The 19,240-nt window shown below is 39.4% G+C and overlaps 2 protein-coding genes across 8 annotated transcripts in view; one reads left to right on the top strand and one right to left on the bottom strand.

The window, feature by feature from the left end:
- LOC116327191 (voltage-dependent L-type calcium channel subunit beta-4-like) overlaps nt 1-12,758 on the top strand; it is a 30,747-nt gene extending 17,989 nt beyond the window's left edge. For 2 of the 5 annotated variants that reach the window (XM_039606941.1, XM_039606940.1), the window contains 8 exons: nt 1,465-1,545; nt 2,424-2,576; nt 2,806-2,864; nt 3,064-3,173; nt 3,280-3,431; nt 4,350-4,445; nt 4,750-4,935; nt 7,413-12,758. In XM_039606941.1, coding sequence (XP_039462875.1) covers nt 1,465-1,545; nt 2,424-2,576; nt 2,806-2,864; nt 3,064-3,173; nt 3,280-3,431; nt 4,350-4,445; nt 4,750-4,935; nt 7,413-7,676 — 1,101 coding nt within the window. In that variant the 3' untranslated portion in view covers nt 7,677-12,758. The remainder of the gene's footprint in view (nt 1-1,464; nt 1,546-2,423; nt 2,577-2,805; nt 2,865-3,063; nt 3,174-3,279; nt 3,432-4,349; nt 4,446-4,749; nt 4,936-7,412) is intronic. The other 3 variants (XM_031748721.2, XM_031748713.2, XR_005610279.1) reach the window with 2 other exon arrangements.
- A 253-nt stretch (nt 12,759-13,011) lies between these two features.
- LOC116327183 (inosine-uridine preferring nucleoside hydrolase-like) lies at nt 13,012-19,206 on the bottom strand. 3 transcript variants are annotated; one of them, XM_031748701.2, is made up of 8 exons: nt 19,118-19,206; nt 18,640-18,830; nt 18,351-18,530; nt 17,699-17,810; nt 17,466-17,602; nt 17,192-17,269; nt 13,562-13,678; nt 13,012-13,484 (listed from the first exon to the last, which is right to left on the bottom strand). In XM_031748701.2, exons 2-8 carry the CDS (start codon nt 18,817-18,819, stop codon nt 13,332-13,334), a joined length of 957 nt encoding a protein of 318 aa, XP_031604561.2. In that variant the 5' UTR covers nt 18,820-18,830; nt 19,118-19,206; the 3' UTR covers nt 13,012-13,331. The 3 variants fall into 3 exon arrangements, with proteins under 3 accessions (XP_031604561.2, XP_039462876.1, XP_039462877.1); XM_039606942.1 differs by having other exon boundaries at nt 18,640-18,820; nt 19,118-19,176; XM_039606943.1 differs by lacking the exons at nt 13,012-13,484; nt 13,562-13,678 and adding an exon at nt 13,962-14,150.
- Nucleotides 19,207-19,240: the final 34 nt, after the last annotated feature.

The following is a 19,240-nucleotide window of genomic DNA, read 5'->3' as shown; positions in this document are numbered from 1 at the left end:
ATAAAGGAGAGGAAAATGGGGGAAATGGTTGACCTGGCTGTACTAACCCCCCCCCCCCCCCCACAAAAACATTAACATCTTATGTCTAAGTTTATTATATTCACGCTCTTCAGTTTGTAAGGGAATATGACATATATAACAATCATGAGAATTTATGCATCAGGCCATTTTTGCAGAAATATGTTGACTGAGTCCCAAAAAGACCCAATCAAACCAAAGGCCAAGGAGTTCAAAACCAAGTAATCTAATCTAATGTAATCTAATGTAATCTAATCTAATCTTGTAAATTATATAAAAGTTGGGATCCAAAAAAACTTACCTGAAACATTTCTCATTATGAACATTGCTTACTGCCAGCTTATATACTTAGAGAGAGACAGTGTAATAGATCATTATAAATTGAATTAATATCTGAATTTTGTAGGCAACTGCATATGCTATTTGGAAATTCAACCACCCCTGAATGCTTAATGTGAATCAGTCTCATCCATTTACATAATTTTAAGTTGTGCAGTTGAAAGACCTTGGTTTGATTCCAGAGAAAGTTAAGCAGTGACATTAAAAGACTATGCCAAGTCACCAAAAGTATTATTAATATTTACATTGTCCTAAACTTCAATGTTTTTATTCACCACAAAATATACTGCAATCTGATATTGTTATTACCTTGTAATGCACAGTTTTTGTTTAATAAAATGTGGCTTTTAACTGTGTGAACGATCTACACATGAACCGTGTTGGCTTACATAACTAAATGATACCAAGTGTTTGCTGTTTATAGTTGTACTGTGTCGTGGTGGTACCTTTATTGTGAAATTGGGTTCAACTGTAGTTTTGTGAGTGTTTGGGCAAAATCTGTGTACAGTGGTCGTTTATGTAGCAAATGATAAACACCGGTTAAAGTGCATTAACCATATTTTGTAATCTAACATGTTAACTTAACGTTTATTTGAGATAATGTGTTAGATTTTTTAGTAAAGTTGAGTAAAGTTGGGACAACCTAAAAGTATCCTTAATATTCTTTTTTTTTCTTTTCTTTTTTCTTAGATTTTGAGAAATTAACTTACCATTTGCTACATGCCCTGACATGGCAGTAAACCAGCTTCCCATTTACAACATGTGGTTGTGTGTTGAGCTGACTCTGCAGTCCAGAAACCCGTTTCTTGGCAGACGTTTCGCCTCGTCACTGTAATGAAAGCATAGGTATAATAATGATGGCTTAGCTTTATTTAGTGTTGCAGTAACTCATGATAGTGAACCAGCATGAGCAAAAGCAGGTCCTCCCCTTAAGTGGGCTGCAGCCTTCATTATCACACCTGTGCTTTCCCTGCTGTGGCGGATCCACGGCGTCTGCTATGAAAAAGGTTTATCGCAGCTGTCTGCTTTGCTTTTTCGTCAGTCTGTTGTCTCTTGTGGTTTTATTTTTGTCAGCCTGAGTGTACCGCTGCTTCTTTGTGTTAACAGACGGAGCACATCCCCCCATATGATGTGGTTCCCTCCATGAGGCCTGTAGTTCTGGTGGGACCCTCACTAAAGGGCTACGAGGTAAGCTGCCTGCCTCTACAGCCGAATGAACAATCAGACGTTCTCACATAAAAAAAGAAAACCATGAATAATCTGAATTTAATTACAAATAGGACAAGAAATGAGATGACTCCTGTACATTTTTCACTGAGTCCCCCAAAATAGCCTTCTGTTGGCACTGTTAATTATGAACGTGTCATCGCCCACGTAACATCCAGATTGCAGCCAGACTAGCGAGGAGACGAAGAGGTCAGATGAGAATATGTTGAGTAATTGGCAGATTTTTGCTCGTTGCTTCCATTACTGCTGATAGTTGTGGCTTGTAGAAAAGCAGAATACTAGAACTGCGTTGAGGTACATCTGCAGTGGCAGGTATGGGACTGCAGATGCTCCTCAGTGATCACCAGCTTGTAGCTAGCTGTGTCCGTCATGTCCGTTTAGTGCTGGGAAATCTAGACTGTTCTCAACTGTGAGCTGTGAGAGCCAATCAAAACCTTTCAAAGTAAAACCTAAAATCTAGGAGTGTCTGAATGCGGACTTGTGGAAAGGTTGTCATTCAACAATGTTTTTTATGTTAAACAATTAAAAATGCTTTCACTGTTATGTCAAAATTTTAAAATGTAAACGTCTTGGTGCTCTAAAGGATATTTGTACAGACAGATTATGGTTAGTTATTACAGTGGTGCAGGGTGCATGCCTTTTACCATGTTTCCTGTTTTAAAATACCAATTATAACAACAAATATCATAGGTAAATGAAAAGAAAAAACTTTATACATAAACACCAGTACATTTCATTGATTTATGCTGCATTTGTTCACATGGTAACTATCTATGATGATGATGTCATTTCCATATTGCTTGCTCAGAGGTGCATCCGACATCATTATGTTTTTTTAGCAGCAGCAAAGTGCCATCTGTCTTGTTGTCCTGGATTTGCCTGATGGATGGTGGCTTATTCATACTGAGGATCACAAGGGAGAGCCGGAGCCTCTCTCAGCATGCATGGGGCAGGAAACGGGAAACGCACCGTGGACAGATCATCCACAGATTGTCCACCAGTTCCTGTTCCTATTTCAGTCCAATTCAAGAAACTGCACAGAAAGATTCTGAAATTCATTAGTGTTCAGACCAAGACACTAAGCGGATGTAAAAGTAGTAGACATAAAGTATTTATTGCTATCATTGACTATTCACCCCCCGACACATACACACATGCACAGCGCACAAAGCCATATTCCGAGATGAAGTCCCTGACCAATTTTTCATTTTTGCTTCGCAGGTAACAGACATGATGCAGAAAGCACTATTTGACTTCCTCAAGCACAGATTTGATGGCAGGTAAAGACAAATTAAATGCACACTTCTTAGGAAGAACTATAGAACTATTTTAATTCAAACATAGTCTTTATTCACTCCCAATAAATGTTAAGTAAAATATAAAGTTACTTGCAAGAAGATTGGTCCTTTTTCTTCTCTGTGCAGTCTTCAAAATCGAATCAGTACCCTGGTTAAAATAATTATGTCTTCTTTCTTACAGGATAACTATCACACGAGTCACGGCAGATATATCGCTGGCCAAAAGGTCTGTTCTTAACAACCCCAGTAAGAGGGCCATCATAGAAAGATCCAACACTCGCTCCAGTTTAGGTGAGTTTCACGTATATGTTGATTGAGCTATAGTCTGAAACTGTGAAGTTTAATTGTAAGTAGTGAGAATCATGCAAACGTCTAATGTCTGTCTTTGTCCCTTTAGCTGAGGTGCAAAGTGAGATTGAAAGGATCTTCGAGTTGGCCCGCTCCCTGCAGCTGGTGGTTCTGGATGCCGACACCATCAACCACCCTGCCCAGCTTCTCAAGACCTCCCTGGCCCCCATCATCGTCCATGTTAAAGTCTCCTCGCCAAAGGTACTCGGATCATAGGCAGACCTTCAAAGAGGAAGATTTTTGTCGCACTAAGAAACATTTTTACTCTCTCTGATGGGTTTATTATCAATCAGGCCATGGGTTACAAGGTTATCAAGTCAAGGCTGGACAAAACAGGAAATTAAGCATATATGATCTTCACAGTGACTGTCCAACAGAGTCATTCAGTTGGAGACAAACGTCGAGAACAAAGGTAATGGTCTCTCTGTTAGGCTCATGTTGTTTATCCACGGGTGTTACAGCTCATCACAAGCACAGTGTTACCTCAAAACTAGCATGAAGTCCTGTACTTTTAAAGCCTCTGATGAACACGTGTGTGTGTGTTGGGGGGATATAAATCTGCACTTTGGCACTTTTGCATGGGAGAGTATGTCCTCTTCACCTCCTCCCTCAGCACTGGGACTACAACAGTAACCACTTTGATCAACTGTCTTTCTTTAGGATTAAGTTTAATCAGACTGAAAATCTGCTGTTTACTGTTTGCACATGTTTTACACGACATCTTCCTAGCATGCTTTTCTACTGTTGACCAGTAAAACTGACCAGTGTACAGACAAACCAGGAAGATGCAGCAATATTAGGCTTATAGCATCACTGCATTACTGAGGTCATGAGTCCTCCAACATGTTTGGACAGTTAGTTTATTTCAACCATTAACTGTTACTTGTTTTCATCACGTTTTGGTCATAAAAGTTCTGTCTTAACAGTGATCGTAAATAAATATTTTGAGGCTAAATTTGACACAGTTTAACCCCATTGGATATAATATTTATTTATAGATGTAAACATTATTAAAAATCCCAAATTCTCAGAAGAAGGTGCAGATGATATGAGCAGACAGTTCACCCAAAACTGAGATACTTTTGGTTTCTTTGTGTGTGTTCCCGCTCTTTCATCCAGGTTCTGCAGAGGCTAGTCAAGTCCAGAGGGAAGTCCCAGAGCAAACACCTGAACGTCCAGCTCGTGGCAGCAGACAAACTAGCCCAGTGTCCACCGGTAAGTCAACTTTCTCCTCCTGCGCTGGCTTGTGGCTCCTTGTTCTCGTACTTTTACAGTTTCTGTATTTAAAAAGTTGCCCATAAACTTTGTTTCTGCACTCCCAAACAAATGAATCTTAAGGTTAAACGAGAGTCAGGGAGATTTTTATGTCTTGGAGAGCAAAAACTGGAAGCATTTGTATTTGTTGAAGCTGTTGATATGATGTTTATTATCATTAGTCCTTGTGCTAATGTACATTCATAGCTGGGCCTCACATACAGTGTCAGAGTGGACATAATCTATTCCACTCTGCTGCTAACAGGAAATGTTTGACATCATCCTGGATGAAAACCAGCTGGAGGACGCCTGTGAGCATCTCGCCGAGTACCTCGAGGCATACTGGAAAGCGACCCACACCTCGATGGCGACGCCCCTGAACCCCCTGCTGGGACGCAACCTGGGCCCCACCACACTCACGCCCTACCCCACCAGCATCTCTGGACTGCAGGTACACATCCACCTGTGCCAAAATTATTTTCTTTGACCCTGATTTGTGTGGGTCAGATAATAAAAGTACAAAGAGTAAACCCAACCTATTGCAAATCATGTTTACTCATTCTCTTCTTCATTCATGTTATTTAAAAAGCGTTATATGTTCTGACTTTGCAGCATATTTGTTTTTTGAAATAAATTGTTGTTTCTAGTAGAGATGGACCGATCCGATATTACGTATCGGTATCGGTCCGATACTGACCTAAATTACTGGATCGGATATCGGCGAAAAATAAAAAATGTAATCCGATCCATTAAATATCAAAAAAGCATCTCACAAAACTTGCGACACAGCGTAACTCGGCTCATAACCATAGCACGTCGGAGCAGTATGCACCACGTGATAGAGCGGCTGTGTGTATTTGTAGCCTGCTACCAAACCAGCATTTCATCTCCGAGGAAGTTATCCCAGAGAGAAGTAAAGCAAGTGTGTAAGTTCATCTCTGAATGTTTGTAAAGCATTCCCACGTTAAGCTTAACAACCGATATATGGAGCGACTGCCTCTTCTCCCTCACCTTCCTGCCGCTACTTCAATCGTGAAACTGCTTAATGATCAGCTGATCGGCTTTTCTGTTGCGAGTCAGTCTTTCTTCTTTGTTTTTGGCCCACTTTGCACCAGAAAGAGGAAACCAGCGGCTGAACAACAGCAGCACGTTTAACCTTGATAAGCTGTTGTTAGAATTTATTTAATATTACTTTCTAGACCAGGATCCTTTTCTCGTAGCTGACTGACGCTGGTAACTGTGCAGGGGCGGATCTAGCAAAGTTTAGCCAGGGGGCCGATAGGGCATGAACAGGGAAAAGGGGCACAAAGACATACTTTTCTTTCTTATTCTCATTTAAAATGTCTAGCTTTTAATAAATAATTATCTGAATCTTACACCCAAAGTTTTAATCTGATGTAAAATGTATAGAAGTCCATTACTATATATAGTAACTGTTAAGTCTAATATACCCTAGTAAGCTATAGTACTTTTTCCTTTGGGAAGTTACCATCTGTGCAGTCTGCAATTCTGTTGAAGAAAGATGTTGAATCTATTTAATTATTCTTGAAAAATAATTTGTTTCTGTGCATTTTTTTTCACCCTGCATCAAATTAAAGTTGATTACATCGATTAAGCATCATGAGGTGGAGGGTGGGGGGTGGTTCCCTTTTTTTTTTTTTCTTTGCTGGGAGTTTGCAACCCTATTAGTTAGGTTGCTTAATATTTCTGCTAAGTACTCTTTAAAATACCAGAATAGGGAGGATGGAGTAGGTTTAAGTTAGGTTTTAAGTTAGGTAAGGTTTATTAGATTGATCAGTGTTGCTGAACTATAAAATATTTTGGGTGCAGTGTATTTTTTACACACAGGTATAACAGAATAGCTTTAGTGTTGTTGTTTATTTAAACTTGAGTATGAACTTATACAAAATGCAGCAAGATATTAAAAAAAAACAGTTTTATTGATTAAAAAACACTATATCGGATTCATATCGGTATCGGCAGATATCCAAATTTATGATATCGGTATCGGTATCGGACATAAAAAAGTGGTATCGTGCCATCTCTAGTTTCTAGTCACAACAGTTGGAGTTGTGGCATTTTGTTCTCTGGGAAATAACAGTTTGTCCATTAAATCTACACCAGAGTGTTGGCACTGTAGCATCCTGCATCCAGTTGTTTTAGATTCAGCTGAAAGAGAAAGATCCCTGATTTAATGTGTCAACAAAGAAACCATTGATGCTTCCCTCTGATAACCTTGCAGATATTGAGTGAGCTGTTCTTAGTGTGTCTTCAGTGAAGAACCATGAAATTTTAAATATTTTCAGTGGTGCCAGAGCCTAAATTTCTGTCACGCTCAAAAAAAAAAATACAGAAGACTCTGTGTCAATGCAAAAGTCATGTACACATTTAATCCATGTAAGTTGACTCAGTGTGGACAGTAAGGGACAAGGATAAGCATGTTTATCAAAATGCAAAACTTGTCTACTTGTATTTTTACATTATACTTACTGTCATTGTCACTGTGATCTTTCATCTTCTCCCTGCGTCATCAGCAACTCAGCACAGCACAGTCCCACATATCAGAGAAAGTTAAACCTACACAACTGTGTTGTTGCATCAATAAATTTGGTCAAACTTTTTTGCTTTGCCATGTGTTTGCATGTTATTACTGTCGTCTGTTTGCCTAACCGCACAAATCTGACAGTGCATATTTGATTCGATCTAAATATCTCTGGCTCCTCCTCTTTTTGAACAGATTTTCATGATGTCCATGCTAGGCAAGTCATAATCCTATTTGCTGCAGGCAGTGAAATCTACACCCACTGATAACTCCCCATTGGAAATTGAAAGCAAACACATGTGTGCATTTGTGTGGATAGTGTATTATTAGGTCTCTTCCTTTCCTCCTGAGCCTTATCTATGTCCTTGGTATGTTCGTGTGATTAGCAGAGCCAAAGAATGCGACAGAGCAACCACACAGGAGACCACTCGACCCCAAATGAACGTCGCAACCTGATGACATCAGATGAAAACTACCACAATGAGCGGGCACATAAGGGACGCAACCGCATGTCCTCTGGCTCCCAGCATAGCCGAGAGCAGCAGGACGCCTACCAGGACTACCAGGATCCCTATCAGGATGCATACAAGCCACATCGCAATCGCAGTTCACCGGGCAGCTATAGCCATGACTCCCGGCACCGGCTCTGAAAACACTCCTCTCGCCACAGTGGCCCACACGGCCCAGAATTCCACCCAAAATAAACGCTGCAATAGAGCCAAGATGGTCCCAAATTGTACCTTTTTTTCCCCCCCTTTTTTTGATCTACTTGGCTATTTTTCCTCTTTCAAAGTAAAAAAGAATCACATTCAGGTATTTTCTTTTTAATCGAGTTGTCAGGGCAAACCCCCATCAGTCAACAGTGTGAGTAGTGAGGAGGTTCAGGCCAACATTAACAAAACTTGTAAAATCTCTTTGAGTTTCTGGGACCTTTTTTGGATTTTACTAACATAATGCTCAGCAGATGTGCAGCACAGTGCTTGTTGCCGGTGTCAACAGTCTAATTATGGATAGTAGTCAGATGGTGATGATGTACTGTATGGGCTTCTGAGTGCCTGAAGCGTCACACCAGGTCAGATGGAAGCCCTCTGCACACAAACTGCTGAAAGGCTGCTGCCCCCTATCCTGGGCCATGTATAAATCCTCTCTCCATTTAGCTTATTGCATGCTTGTAGTTGATCAACCTCCGCATCCACTTCACTGATGTTTTACCCAGCATTCTGGACTCTCCCATGATGAGGTGTAGATATGGAGGTCCAATTTTCACCTCGTTGTGGATAGGCGCTCGTGGTGGGTTCGTGGGTTGGTTATGCAGATGATATCTGGCTGCTAGTTTTGAAAACTGGTGCTTCACATTCCCAAACTATTTTGCTATTTGAAAGTCACTTTGAGCAAGGCCAGCTTTTGTGTAGCATAGCTTCAGGATTTTATTTGGGTGAAGACCCTGACCGTCATAAGCAGAACAGACTCTGATGGTGCTGGGATCAGACCTCTGTTACACTGTAGAGGAAGGCAATACTGCTGCTGTTCTAAACAGCTAGCACTTAGAGAGTTAGACAAGGCAATAGCCGAGACTGTGTGATATTGTAGTGGATTACAATAGCAAAATTCTACTTGAGATGCAGTTGATACTGTTGAAATATGGACTGGCATTAAAACCAATGCAGGAGGAGCCTCTTTAGCTGGCTGGGATGTTCTGTCTTGAAGTTTTCGCCCCTGCCAGCGACCTCTTTTTCTTCTGTTTGTTTGCTTGTTTGACGTGAAGCTCCATCTGCTGCTGAAGCTACAGGTTATTTTGCATTTGTTAGCAGTAAAATCACAGTTACGTAGAGGTAAAACACGCATACAGATGTCGGTTAGCATTAAGTCAAGTCACTGGTTAATCTCTGTCAAAGTTCCTTTTGTTGGCTTTAAGGGGTTGAAATGACATAAATGTTACACGACAGGATTGGTTGCACCATGTTCGTTCCCTGTGTAGCTGGCATGTTTCCCTGACTGCAGAGCATGTTCCCTCCAAAGGTAAAAAAAAAAAAAAAAGCCCACTGTAATCAAGTTGGTGTTTGTACAAGTATGAGGCACGTTTCTCCAAAAATAGAAAAAAAAAAAAGAAAAGAAAATGTCCCAAAACTGCAGACAAATGATATCTCTGGATCCTTGAGGTTAATCGCTCATTCAGTACACTGAAATGACGCAAGCAAATATTTTGATCATTTAGAAAATGTTAAAGTGGACTGCATGGTATAAAAGTGAAGCCATCTCACTGATAAGTTTCTGTTAGACCAGAAATATGTTATATATTAGAAAGTGCACTGAAACAACCGACACAGGCTGAGCCCTCACAAAAAAAGGGCAGTTTGCCCACATGGTGCTTTGTATGGAGCATGAGAGCTGCTGTGTTTGCTAATGATGATCTTAAGTTTTGTTATCAGAATTTGCTGTACATATCCCATTCTTTTAAGAGATAGTATTATCTTGTGATTCTGACTTAATCATCTTACTATTTCCAGATAATAAATGGTACCATTGGACCAACTTTAAGGTTTTCTATTAAAACAAAGTACTTTAAAAGGTATATTAGGTAACATTCAAGTGTCCTATTATAGTTTATGCAAATAAGAGAAAATCATGAGGATAAAGTAAGGAATCACGTTGCGTGTTATCAGAAGATAATAAGATGAGCAAGTTGTCATGTTGACAAGAAAAACTGCTGGAACATTCTTTATTATCTTGGCAATTTGTGCTCTTTCGATAAAAACTATTGTAATTTTGACAGTTTTTTGGCTTCCATATTTCTCCAGGACCAAAAACACAAAGAACAATCCAAATGCCTGTTTTTGCAGTGTACCTCACAACTTCCTGTATGTGATATGATACATACAGGAAGTGAGTGACACGGCTACATCACAAGGATTCAAATGTTTTCTTTTATTGTATGGAGGACCAAACGTGCTATATAATTAAATACTAAATTTAAACCATGTTTACTGAGAAATGAATTAAAGCATTAAATATAAAGTATTTATTCCCCCAAGAAAATCAATCAATCAAACTGAAAAACTGAGTAATAACAATCTAGTGTAATAACACAGTGCAGTTACTTTTAACTAGTTTGCTTTAAAAATCTATTTATTTTTTTAATAAGCTTAGTTTGGTCCCAATCATGGCAAAATCTGAGCTCGGCACACCTGGAGAAATGTGATTTTTAGGAAAATTACCATATGCACAGTAAGAATTAGAATGTGTGTCAAAAGAGTTTTCTTTGGCATGTTAAACAAATACATCTATTCTAAATGTTATTTCCCTTATGACAAAAACGATGTACAGTACTGACTGCTGCAGCACCAAATTAGATTGGTGCCTTATAAATAGCAAATTACTATTATTGTTTTGTCCGAGATCTATACAGAGTGTTCTCATAAACGTTTAATAGGAAGTGGGAGCTGTTTTTAGGCAGATTTTTATTGTAAGTTACTATTACTTTTTTTTTTTTTTTTAGTTAAACATGTTCAGTTACGAATAAGTACAATTTGTTCACAAGACTTTGCAAATTTGATTCTGGTATGGTGTTCTTATAAATTACATCAGATGGTGATGTAGCTACAGCACAACTAAGGATAAGCATGCTGCAGCCACTAGGTGGCAGCATGAGCAGGCCTAATAAAGTCTGTGTTGAAGCTGTAAAAGAAAATTGGCACTGAAAATCTTTGGTTGCTTGTGAGGTGCAGAGTTGTCCAACATAGGACGTTAGCTTTACTAAATCTTGATGATATGCACTTCAGCCGGTCAGGAGGAACTTCTTCAAACTGTAGCATCTTTATTCTTTATTTGAATATTCAAAATCTAGACATGAACCACGACCCATACAAGAGATATTTAGCAGTCCCCAACAGTTCTACAGCCTGACACAGTTTTGAGGTGTTGGGAGGCCTGATTAGATCATTTGGGGGGGTTTTTTTAGAAAAGGAGGCTGACGTGACATAATTTGACTTTCCCTGATTTTAAGCAGCTCTTATAAATGGATTTAAATGTAAAAGAAGGTGCAGTGGATCACTTTGCATAGATCTGGATAAAAGTGCTGAAAAGAATAATTTATTAAACAAATTGAATAGCACAAATGAGTAAGCAAAAACTACAGTGGTTATTGAGCAGCTGTTCCTACAATGTGAATCTGGGATAAAGGCACAGATTATTTGTTTGCCTTTGTTTCCTGGTTATTTCTCTGTTATCCAAATGGGAAAAGAGTGCATAAAACTACTGTTTACAAGCAGCTTATCTGTCTCATTCTGCCCCATAGCATAAAATCCATTGGTTGATTGAACAGCGAGCCATCTACCATTCAAAATGAAACCAACCAATGCTGAGCTGGGCTGCTTGAGACAATCAGAAGGGATTTCCTGACCAGTGTCCCACCATCGCTCTCTTTATGAAGAGAAATGTAAGAATGAAATAATGCCACACTCACTCACAGACCTCCAAACCTGCTTTTCTTTGTTCCTTCTGACTTTGTGTCAGCAAAAGTTTCTCTGCAAACAAAGTTCATCTCTGATTGATTTTTCTCTCTGACTAAATCTCCAGGTGACCACAAAACACAGAATGTGTAGAGAAGATTTTCTTTGGTATAATGTAAAACACAAAAAAGAGCGAGAAAGTAAAAGAATAAACATTTATTCCAGTAGAAAAACAATACATGAATATTTGCTGTCAATTATTTTTATAAATGATAAATGTACATAATGTCTTTGAGATGCGATTTGCTGTATACATGTGCTGAAATAAGACGACGTCAACCCGTGTGGGACAACAGCAAGGTCCAGTATACAAAGTTTCAGTAATGTGCAATACAAGACGGCATGCTGTTTTAAAATGAGGAACTTCATGTACTGTACTATGCAACCGCAAACTGTGTACATCGCTTCATGCTGTGGCTTCTCCAAACACCCTTTTCCAAGCAGCTTCATCTGGACTTTTAACGGATTTTTGTGTTTCTCTGTTTTTTTCTGTGGAAGAAGAAAATCTAAGCGGCTAATGCGGTATTGCATGCATAATAAACCACTCTAATTTATAAAAAGGAATTCAAGAAAAATACATGGAACTGGAGGTGACTGTGTTTCAGCCAGAGCTTCAAGTGACTTAAAAATATTTCTTTTTCAGAATAAAAGAGTCGTTCTAAAGTCGTGTGTTTTAAATTCTTTAAGCAATGTTTCGCACAAAAGATAAAAAAAACCCCCAAAACATTATTTGTCATCCTGCTGGTAGTAGCAATCAGAAAATGAGTACACTGTAGTCCTGAAGGGATGGACATGGTCAGCAACAGTACTCAGGTAGGTTGCAGCATTTAAATGAAGCTCAGTTGGTACCAAGGGGCCCAAAGTGTACCAGGAAAACCATTCACAACATTATACCAACACCAGTATGACACATTTTAGTCCATATTCGCAGTTGATCCACACTTTCATGTCGTTTACACCAAATTCTGACCCTACCATCTGAATATCACTGCAAACATCAGGACCAGTCAAGGTTTTTCCACTTTACTGTTTTTGTGTGTGAATAGGTGAACGAGCCGTGTTATAAATTGCTACGAGTGCTCAAATACAGTAGAAAAGAACCATTTACCTGAGCTGGACTGACTAGGTAATCTCTCATGAAAAAAGAACTGAAAAACTGCAGATGAATTAAACTACATGCTAAAAGGTAATAGCACTTAAAAAAAAAATAACCTTACAGGTATTGAAATGTTACAAAACAGTTTTCGCAAATGTTAAGTAAATAGTTACAATGCCAATATTTTATCGCTATGTCTGTTTCACATTTTCATCACCTAATTGTAACATCTAATCTTGCCTCTGGGATTTTATAAAGAGAGAAAATTAATACTGAGTAGTGTTGAGTTTGGCTTACTGAGTTTAATTTTCCGTAGAGGCTGAATAATCTCACACCATGATGTGTAGTTAAACTATATGGAGAAAAGTATTGATCCACACAGCCACTTAATTTTTTTTAATCACTTATTTTCCACAGCTGTGGTAGCCCTAGTTCATGCCCATCAGGTATTAATACATAGTTGGGTCACAGACTTAACATATTCCATGATTGTATTACTAGTATTACTTAGTATAACAAGGACTGTCTCGCAGATGGTGTTGGACTAACGCTGAAATCTAGTCAACTTCTTTAACACCAAGCTGGAACAGCTATTTCTTGATGGATGTTGTGGACAGTTTGTCACACAGGAACAGCACAAGAATCAGTTTTTATTTCTTGTGATGAGCCAAACTCAGGCCTTCAGCATGCACAGAAACTTTCTATTTGAGTGCATTGGTCAACATTTGCTTTAACTTTTCCAAGTCAACTTTCTTCATGATGATGGCCTTATGGTCTTTCTTCAGCTTCTGGATGTAGTCCACCACCATCATGCCTCGGGTGTAGGTCCCCTCCAACTCCACTGCCACTGCAACCTGAAAGAGAAAAAGAAGAAATTGTTAAACAATATTAGAATTTTTACTTAACCTGATAAAAATCAGGAGTTGCTTACCTCTTCGCTCTCAGTTATCAGTGTATCATCGATGGCAGCAGCTAAGGCATAGACGTCACAGGAATTGAAACCAGTTCCTGCAGTAATCTCCTTCTGATAGTCAGCTGATTGGGCTTTCTGTCAAATCAGTACATCAGAGGTAATTTGACATTTTTCAGTGATCTTCAAGGGAAAAAAGTTACCACTAGAGGGCCTTAACTAACACTTGTAGACTCCTCTTTCAAAGTATGTACACTCTGTTCACACTGCAGGAATGATTATTAGTTATTTTGGGGAATATAGTGCAAATTCTTTGGGGGTGTTGGCTTATTGGCAAAGTTTGAAGAATTTATATCACAAAATTACAAATAAAAAAATCTGTTTAATAGTTAAATCAGTGCAACAGGTTTTGTTTCTTGTATACTTATTTACGGTGCTTATTTTCTTTTTTTTTTCTTTTTTTTTTTCAATGCAAGCAGTGTGTTTATTTACAGTGACGTAAAATAATACACAACAATAAATCCCTGTGCGCCTCAGACTCCCGTGCCATGTCTTTCTCCCAGTGTCCGTACTCCGTGCCTTCGCTCCCAAGTGTCCATGCCAGGCCCCTCTTGGGAAAATAATAGAGGCAGACGTTAGAGACTTTCCAACTGTGACAGGCTTACACTCAGTGATATGTTTAAAACACTGATGGGTAGTCACGCAGAGACCCAGCATTGGAGAGAGCTCTGCCGCACTCCTAAGTAGCTCCTCCGACGAGGCTTGATCAGCTGCAGGTGTGTGATGATCTTTAGGTGTGACCAACCACCTGGCAGGGCCACACCCATCAGACCTGAAGGTGCCTGTCACAGCCGCACCCACACAAGCACACACACCTGCCTATATACACACAAGTGTGGACATCAGGAACAGCAGCACAGTGCAGCAAAAACATATAATATGATACAAGTCCATAACTGCTCAGGGACCCTGGGTTGCTCATATCCAGGTCCCTGACAATTGTGACATCATCTAGTCCAATCATTTTTTCTGCTGGCCTTCTTCAGGTGCCACTGCTTCACATCTGTCATTCCCCCTTGCAAGCGTCAATAAATCATTTTCAAATTCTTCCGCTGATCTTTCCTTATTAAACTATTATTAACTGGTGGTAATTTGATGTTTATCTTGACAAAACAGACATCTTATTAAAACTGTGAACACAATTTACTAAATTAAACATCTATATTGAAATATTATAGTGAAGCGTAACGGAAAATTTCTATAATCTCATTTAAAGAGTTTAAGTGCTTATACATGTGCTTTGTTGTGGCACTGTAATAGTGAAAGTTTCTAAACCTAGATGAACTTATTTCAGCCTCAGTTGATGGAGAAGGCAACTCCCTTTCCAGGTGCTGATAACGCCAAGGGCACAAAAGAGCATGCCCATTGTTCCGTTAGGTTTCATAGCGAGCCTCGTGATATGTGGTATACCACATATCACGATCAGTTTGTGACTTCCTGGATGAGTATGATGATGTTTCATGTCTGTGTTTGCTCTCCTTTATGCAGTAATTAAATAGCTTGACCACAGCTGACCATGTCGCAGACAGTATTAACAGAGAATTCCACCACAGAAGCTAAAATGTATACATAAATCTGCCTAAATGTCCACTGAACACTTACTATTGTGTGCAGGTAGCTAAAAGGGTAAAACTGCTCAAATTCATCTAATCCCTCTCTCTTCTAAACACCATACAAGGAAACAGTTCTATTAACTAAATGCAATGTTACTGGTCATAGAAATTTCAAAGCAGAAGAGCATCAGTGCCCTTCTCCACCTATATGCAAGGAGTAATGTGTGATACAAAGATAAATGTATTTGTAGATGTAGATGTCATTCATCACAAAGACAAATAAAGTGTGTGAACTAAAAAGCAGACAAAATTTTAAAATGCAGAATTGAAGTTTACCACTTCTCATAGTCTTGCATTACATGTAACATTACACAACAATACAGATCTGTTGGAGCAGATATTGTTCGTGCTAACACGGAAACTTGCCAAACAATGATAATTTCACCATCATTGAAATGATGATGATTAAATGTGCCCCTTTCCTCCAGCCTTTAACGCCTTAGACATTGTCACATAATGTAATAACTGAAATAAGAAGTAGAAAAGAAAAAATGAACACTTAAGAGATTCACATGAATAAAACGAGCCTATAGAGATTTTACCAAGTTGTTCTTGGCAAACAATATGTGTTTGGCACTACAGTGCATTTGAAATTCTGATTAGAAAATCTGCAAGATAAAAAAATTAAAATGTTGTCCACGCATTTCTAAACATTCCAGGATCCATGCGTGTGGATTTGTAGGTCTGGTCTTGCAGTCTCAGCTAACTGCTCTGTTGTTTTACCCCTGCCACTTCCTTTCTGTGCTCCACTCGTGTATTGAACCATGCAGTATGCTTGTTCATCTTAACTGCTATGATGGCTGCCAGAAGCTTCCATGTTCCAGGTTATTGGCTGGTAGTTGGATGGCAGTGGTCTCTTCTGAGTATTCTTGGAGATCAGGACTGTCTGGCCTGGTCTAATAGCAGTTCATTTATAGGCTAATAGGTTCATTTGTGCTGCCAGACGCTCTTGGAGTGCAGTCAGCTTCTTTAGCCAATAGGCATGAATCAGTTCAGGTCTCTGTGTTTATCACTGTCTATCAGTTTGATGTTCAGTGATCCACTAGCCCAGCGGTCCCCAACCCCCGGGCCTCAGACCGGTACCGGTCCGTGAGTCGTTTGGTACCGGGCTGCGAGAGTTGAAGCTCAGGTCTGAAATGTATGGTTTTCAGGGTTTTTATCGGTTTTCAGCGTTATTTTGTTATCGTTATCGTTAACTCGGTTTTCCTGGGTCTTTTCATGTGTGTTATGAATAAATCTTCTTTTTTTCGGTATCGGTACTAGTTTTATTTTGTTGTGTTTATCCGCGACACCTTAAAGGCCGGTCCGTGAAAATATTGTCGGGCATAAACCGGTCCGTGGCGCACCGGTGCTTATTTTCACTTTCCACAAATCTTGAACAAGGATGTCACTGCAAAAAGGTCCTGCTTAGACAAGTTCCTGTAGGAAAGGTGCAATTTTAGCTCAATGGGTTGAGCAGGTGACATTGTGACTAGGATAAAGGGAACAGCCTACGTTTCTACTTTCACAAAGTTATTATTTATGACTGTTAAGAGATTTTTTAGGATTTTGGGATTTTTATTATGTTATGCTTAAAAGTACGTTTCTTTATCTAAATGTGTTTTCTCTTTTCAGTATTAAGCTTAAATAGAGAAGTCACATTTTGTGCAGACTCCTAAATGGGGAAGTTACATATACTCTGTACTCCACAGGAAGCCTGCACGCAGCACGGGTCTATTTGATCTCTTCCTGTATCTCTTCCTGTATGTGCTCTGTGAATAAAGACTGTTTTTTTTTTACTGCAGGGTGCGAGTCTCCCCCTGAGTCTCTCCCTGAGTCTCACCTGTGTACACGTTAAACCTGTCTGAGCGTTTTTATTCTGACCTGAGTTGCAATACAGGAAAACTCCTGACAATGACATAATTTTTTATCATGCTTACTGTTAGTTTTAACTCTGAACAAAAATGCATTATTGTAATAATACACTGAACAAACTTACCATCCTTGAAAGATTGGAAATCTTTTTCATGAATTCGGCTTTCTGAGTACATTGAGCAAGCCAGGTGTCACAGAAAGACTAAAAGAGGGAAAAGGTAGTGTGCAAACGTAAGTCTCTGTGTAATTCTCAGTCAGAAATACTGTCATTGCATCCATTCAAATCTTATTTTAAATGTCATTTCTGTCAGTGTCAAACCTTTAAAACTGTATAATTGTTGCTTGTAACAGAACTTAAGCATACAGGAAGTTCCTGTTCAGTTTGTTTCTCTCCTCACCCATGACAGGCTGTTCCTGCAGGTGAACTCCCAGGTGGAGATGTAGGTTGGGCAGGTGTAGCGGTCCAACACGATGTAAGCCGCTTCTGGGTCGGCTACAAAGTTAAACTCTCCACACACTGTGGTGTTACCTCTGGCTGCACACAGACATTTTACAGTTCTTGTTATTATTAAAATAGATAAATAAAAACATAAACCACTGAAAAGATACATCAGGATAAATAAAAGCCTACATTCACTGTTTCCCCCCATGATGTAGAGCGCCTTCAGCTTTTTTGGCAAGGAAGGGTCCAACTGCACTGCGACAGCCAGGTTAGTGAGGGGAGCGGTGGCTACGAGGATTACCTGAAGGCAAAGGACTGAGTTGTGCTGATGACTGGAGTGCTCTTGTTATTTATAACATAATTATAACATTATAACATATGCATCTTTTTTTTTTTTTTAATAAAAATGAGTTGAGACAATTTGTCAGTCGGACAAATTTATGCTTTACTAAGATGAAAGTTTTATATAGAATTTTTTGTGTGCACATGTAAAGAGGAAGCAAATGTACCATCAATGAAGACAGCTTACTATTGGCCAGGTGATGTGATTTCATGTGTTAGAGTTCAATTAATTTGGACTCCACATCACCATTACACCGTTTTAAGAAAATCAAAACTTCAAGGCACTTCTATTGACACAATGTTGTCACTGAACCAAACCACAAAACATTTACAGAATATGAGTATGATAGATGCATTTAGATAATAAAGCCATTCCACTTCCCCAGACAGGTTTGACAAAGCCATCTAACCTGTTAGTCTATGGATCTCACATAGAAATTAGGATCTTAAATTTTATTAACAGTACATTAGCAACATGTTTAACAGAGCAGACACTCACCTCTCCAGCATTTTCTTTCACAAGCTTGATCATGGCCTGCACAGCGTTCTTCTTCTGCAGCAGATCCAAGCCTGGAGCATCTGGATCTGGGACATCCCCCAGCCCGTCTTTCCCGTGGTAATCACCCGCATGCTGTTTGCGGGCCAGCAGAGGCTTTGAGCAGCCACGATACACTGGAATCTGTATTGTAGGTTGCATTTAATAGCAGATCATCCAGCATGCAGCCATGCAGTCGGATCTGTCACCATATCCATGTACAAGGCTCTCCCACACTCTGCTAAAAACTTACGTCCAGCCTGTTGCAGACTTTCAGGACACGCAGTGTGTTCTTGAGGACGTTCTCCAGGGGTGTGTTGCCATGGCAGCAGGTGATCCCCAAAATCTCCACATCAGGGTTGGCGAGGGCCACCATGATGGCCATAGCGTCATCCACCCCAGTGTCCACATCAATGATGAGCTTCTTCTTCATCCTGTGTTTTTCTTTTCACATTGTCATAAGCTTTTACTTATAGAACAACCTTATGTTTATAGTAATCCCAAAATATGAACATGAAATACGAATGAAAGACTCCTTCAACGGGTTTTACGGCCAAGGCACGAGAATACATTTTAGATCCCTTTTATAGCTTTGCCTTTAGGCTAGTTTCCAGTGTTATAATGTATGCACTATTTAGTGTTCAGAATTGCATTCTAATGTTATTCTAAGGTTCACAGTATAGTGAGATTCTAAGATGACCTGAAGTAACAATAAACTGTATAATACTCACCGGGTGAATGGATTCTGACAGATGCTTACAGCTTACTGATATGAGCCACTGCAGCTGAATGCTGTGATCTGAAGACTGGATAGAATTACTTAGAGGCTGCATTAGCTCTTGGCTAACTCCGCC

This window comes from Oreochromis aureus, linkage group 23 (genome assembly GCF_013358895.1).
Source record: "Oreochromis aureus strain Israel breed Guangdong linkage group 23, ZZ_aureus, whole genome shotgun sequence".
Taxonomy (NCBI): Eukaryota; Metazoa; Chordata; class Actinopteri; order Cichliformes; family Cichlidae; genus Oreochromis; species Oreochromis aureus.
Note: the sequence above shows the minus strand (reverse complement) of the source record. Positions and strands in the feature narration are given on the sequence as shown.

Coding starts and splice junctions, on each gene's coding strand:
- LOC116327183 (XM_031748701.2), bottom strand. CDS start 18,819: ATGAAGAAGAAGCTCATCATTGATGTGGACACTGGGGTGGATGACGCT. Junction 18,531..18,639: donor AAGTCTGCAACAGGCTGGAC/GTAAGTTTTTAG, acceptor CCTACAATACAG/ATTCCAGTGTATCGTGGCTG. Junction 17,811..18,350: donor TGAAAGAAAATGCTGGAGAG/GTGAGTGTCTGC, acceptor CTTTGCCTTCAG/GTAATCCTCGTAGCCACCGC.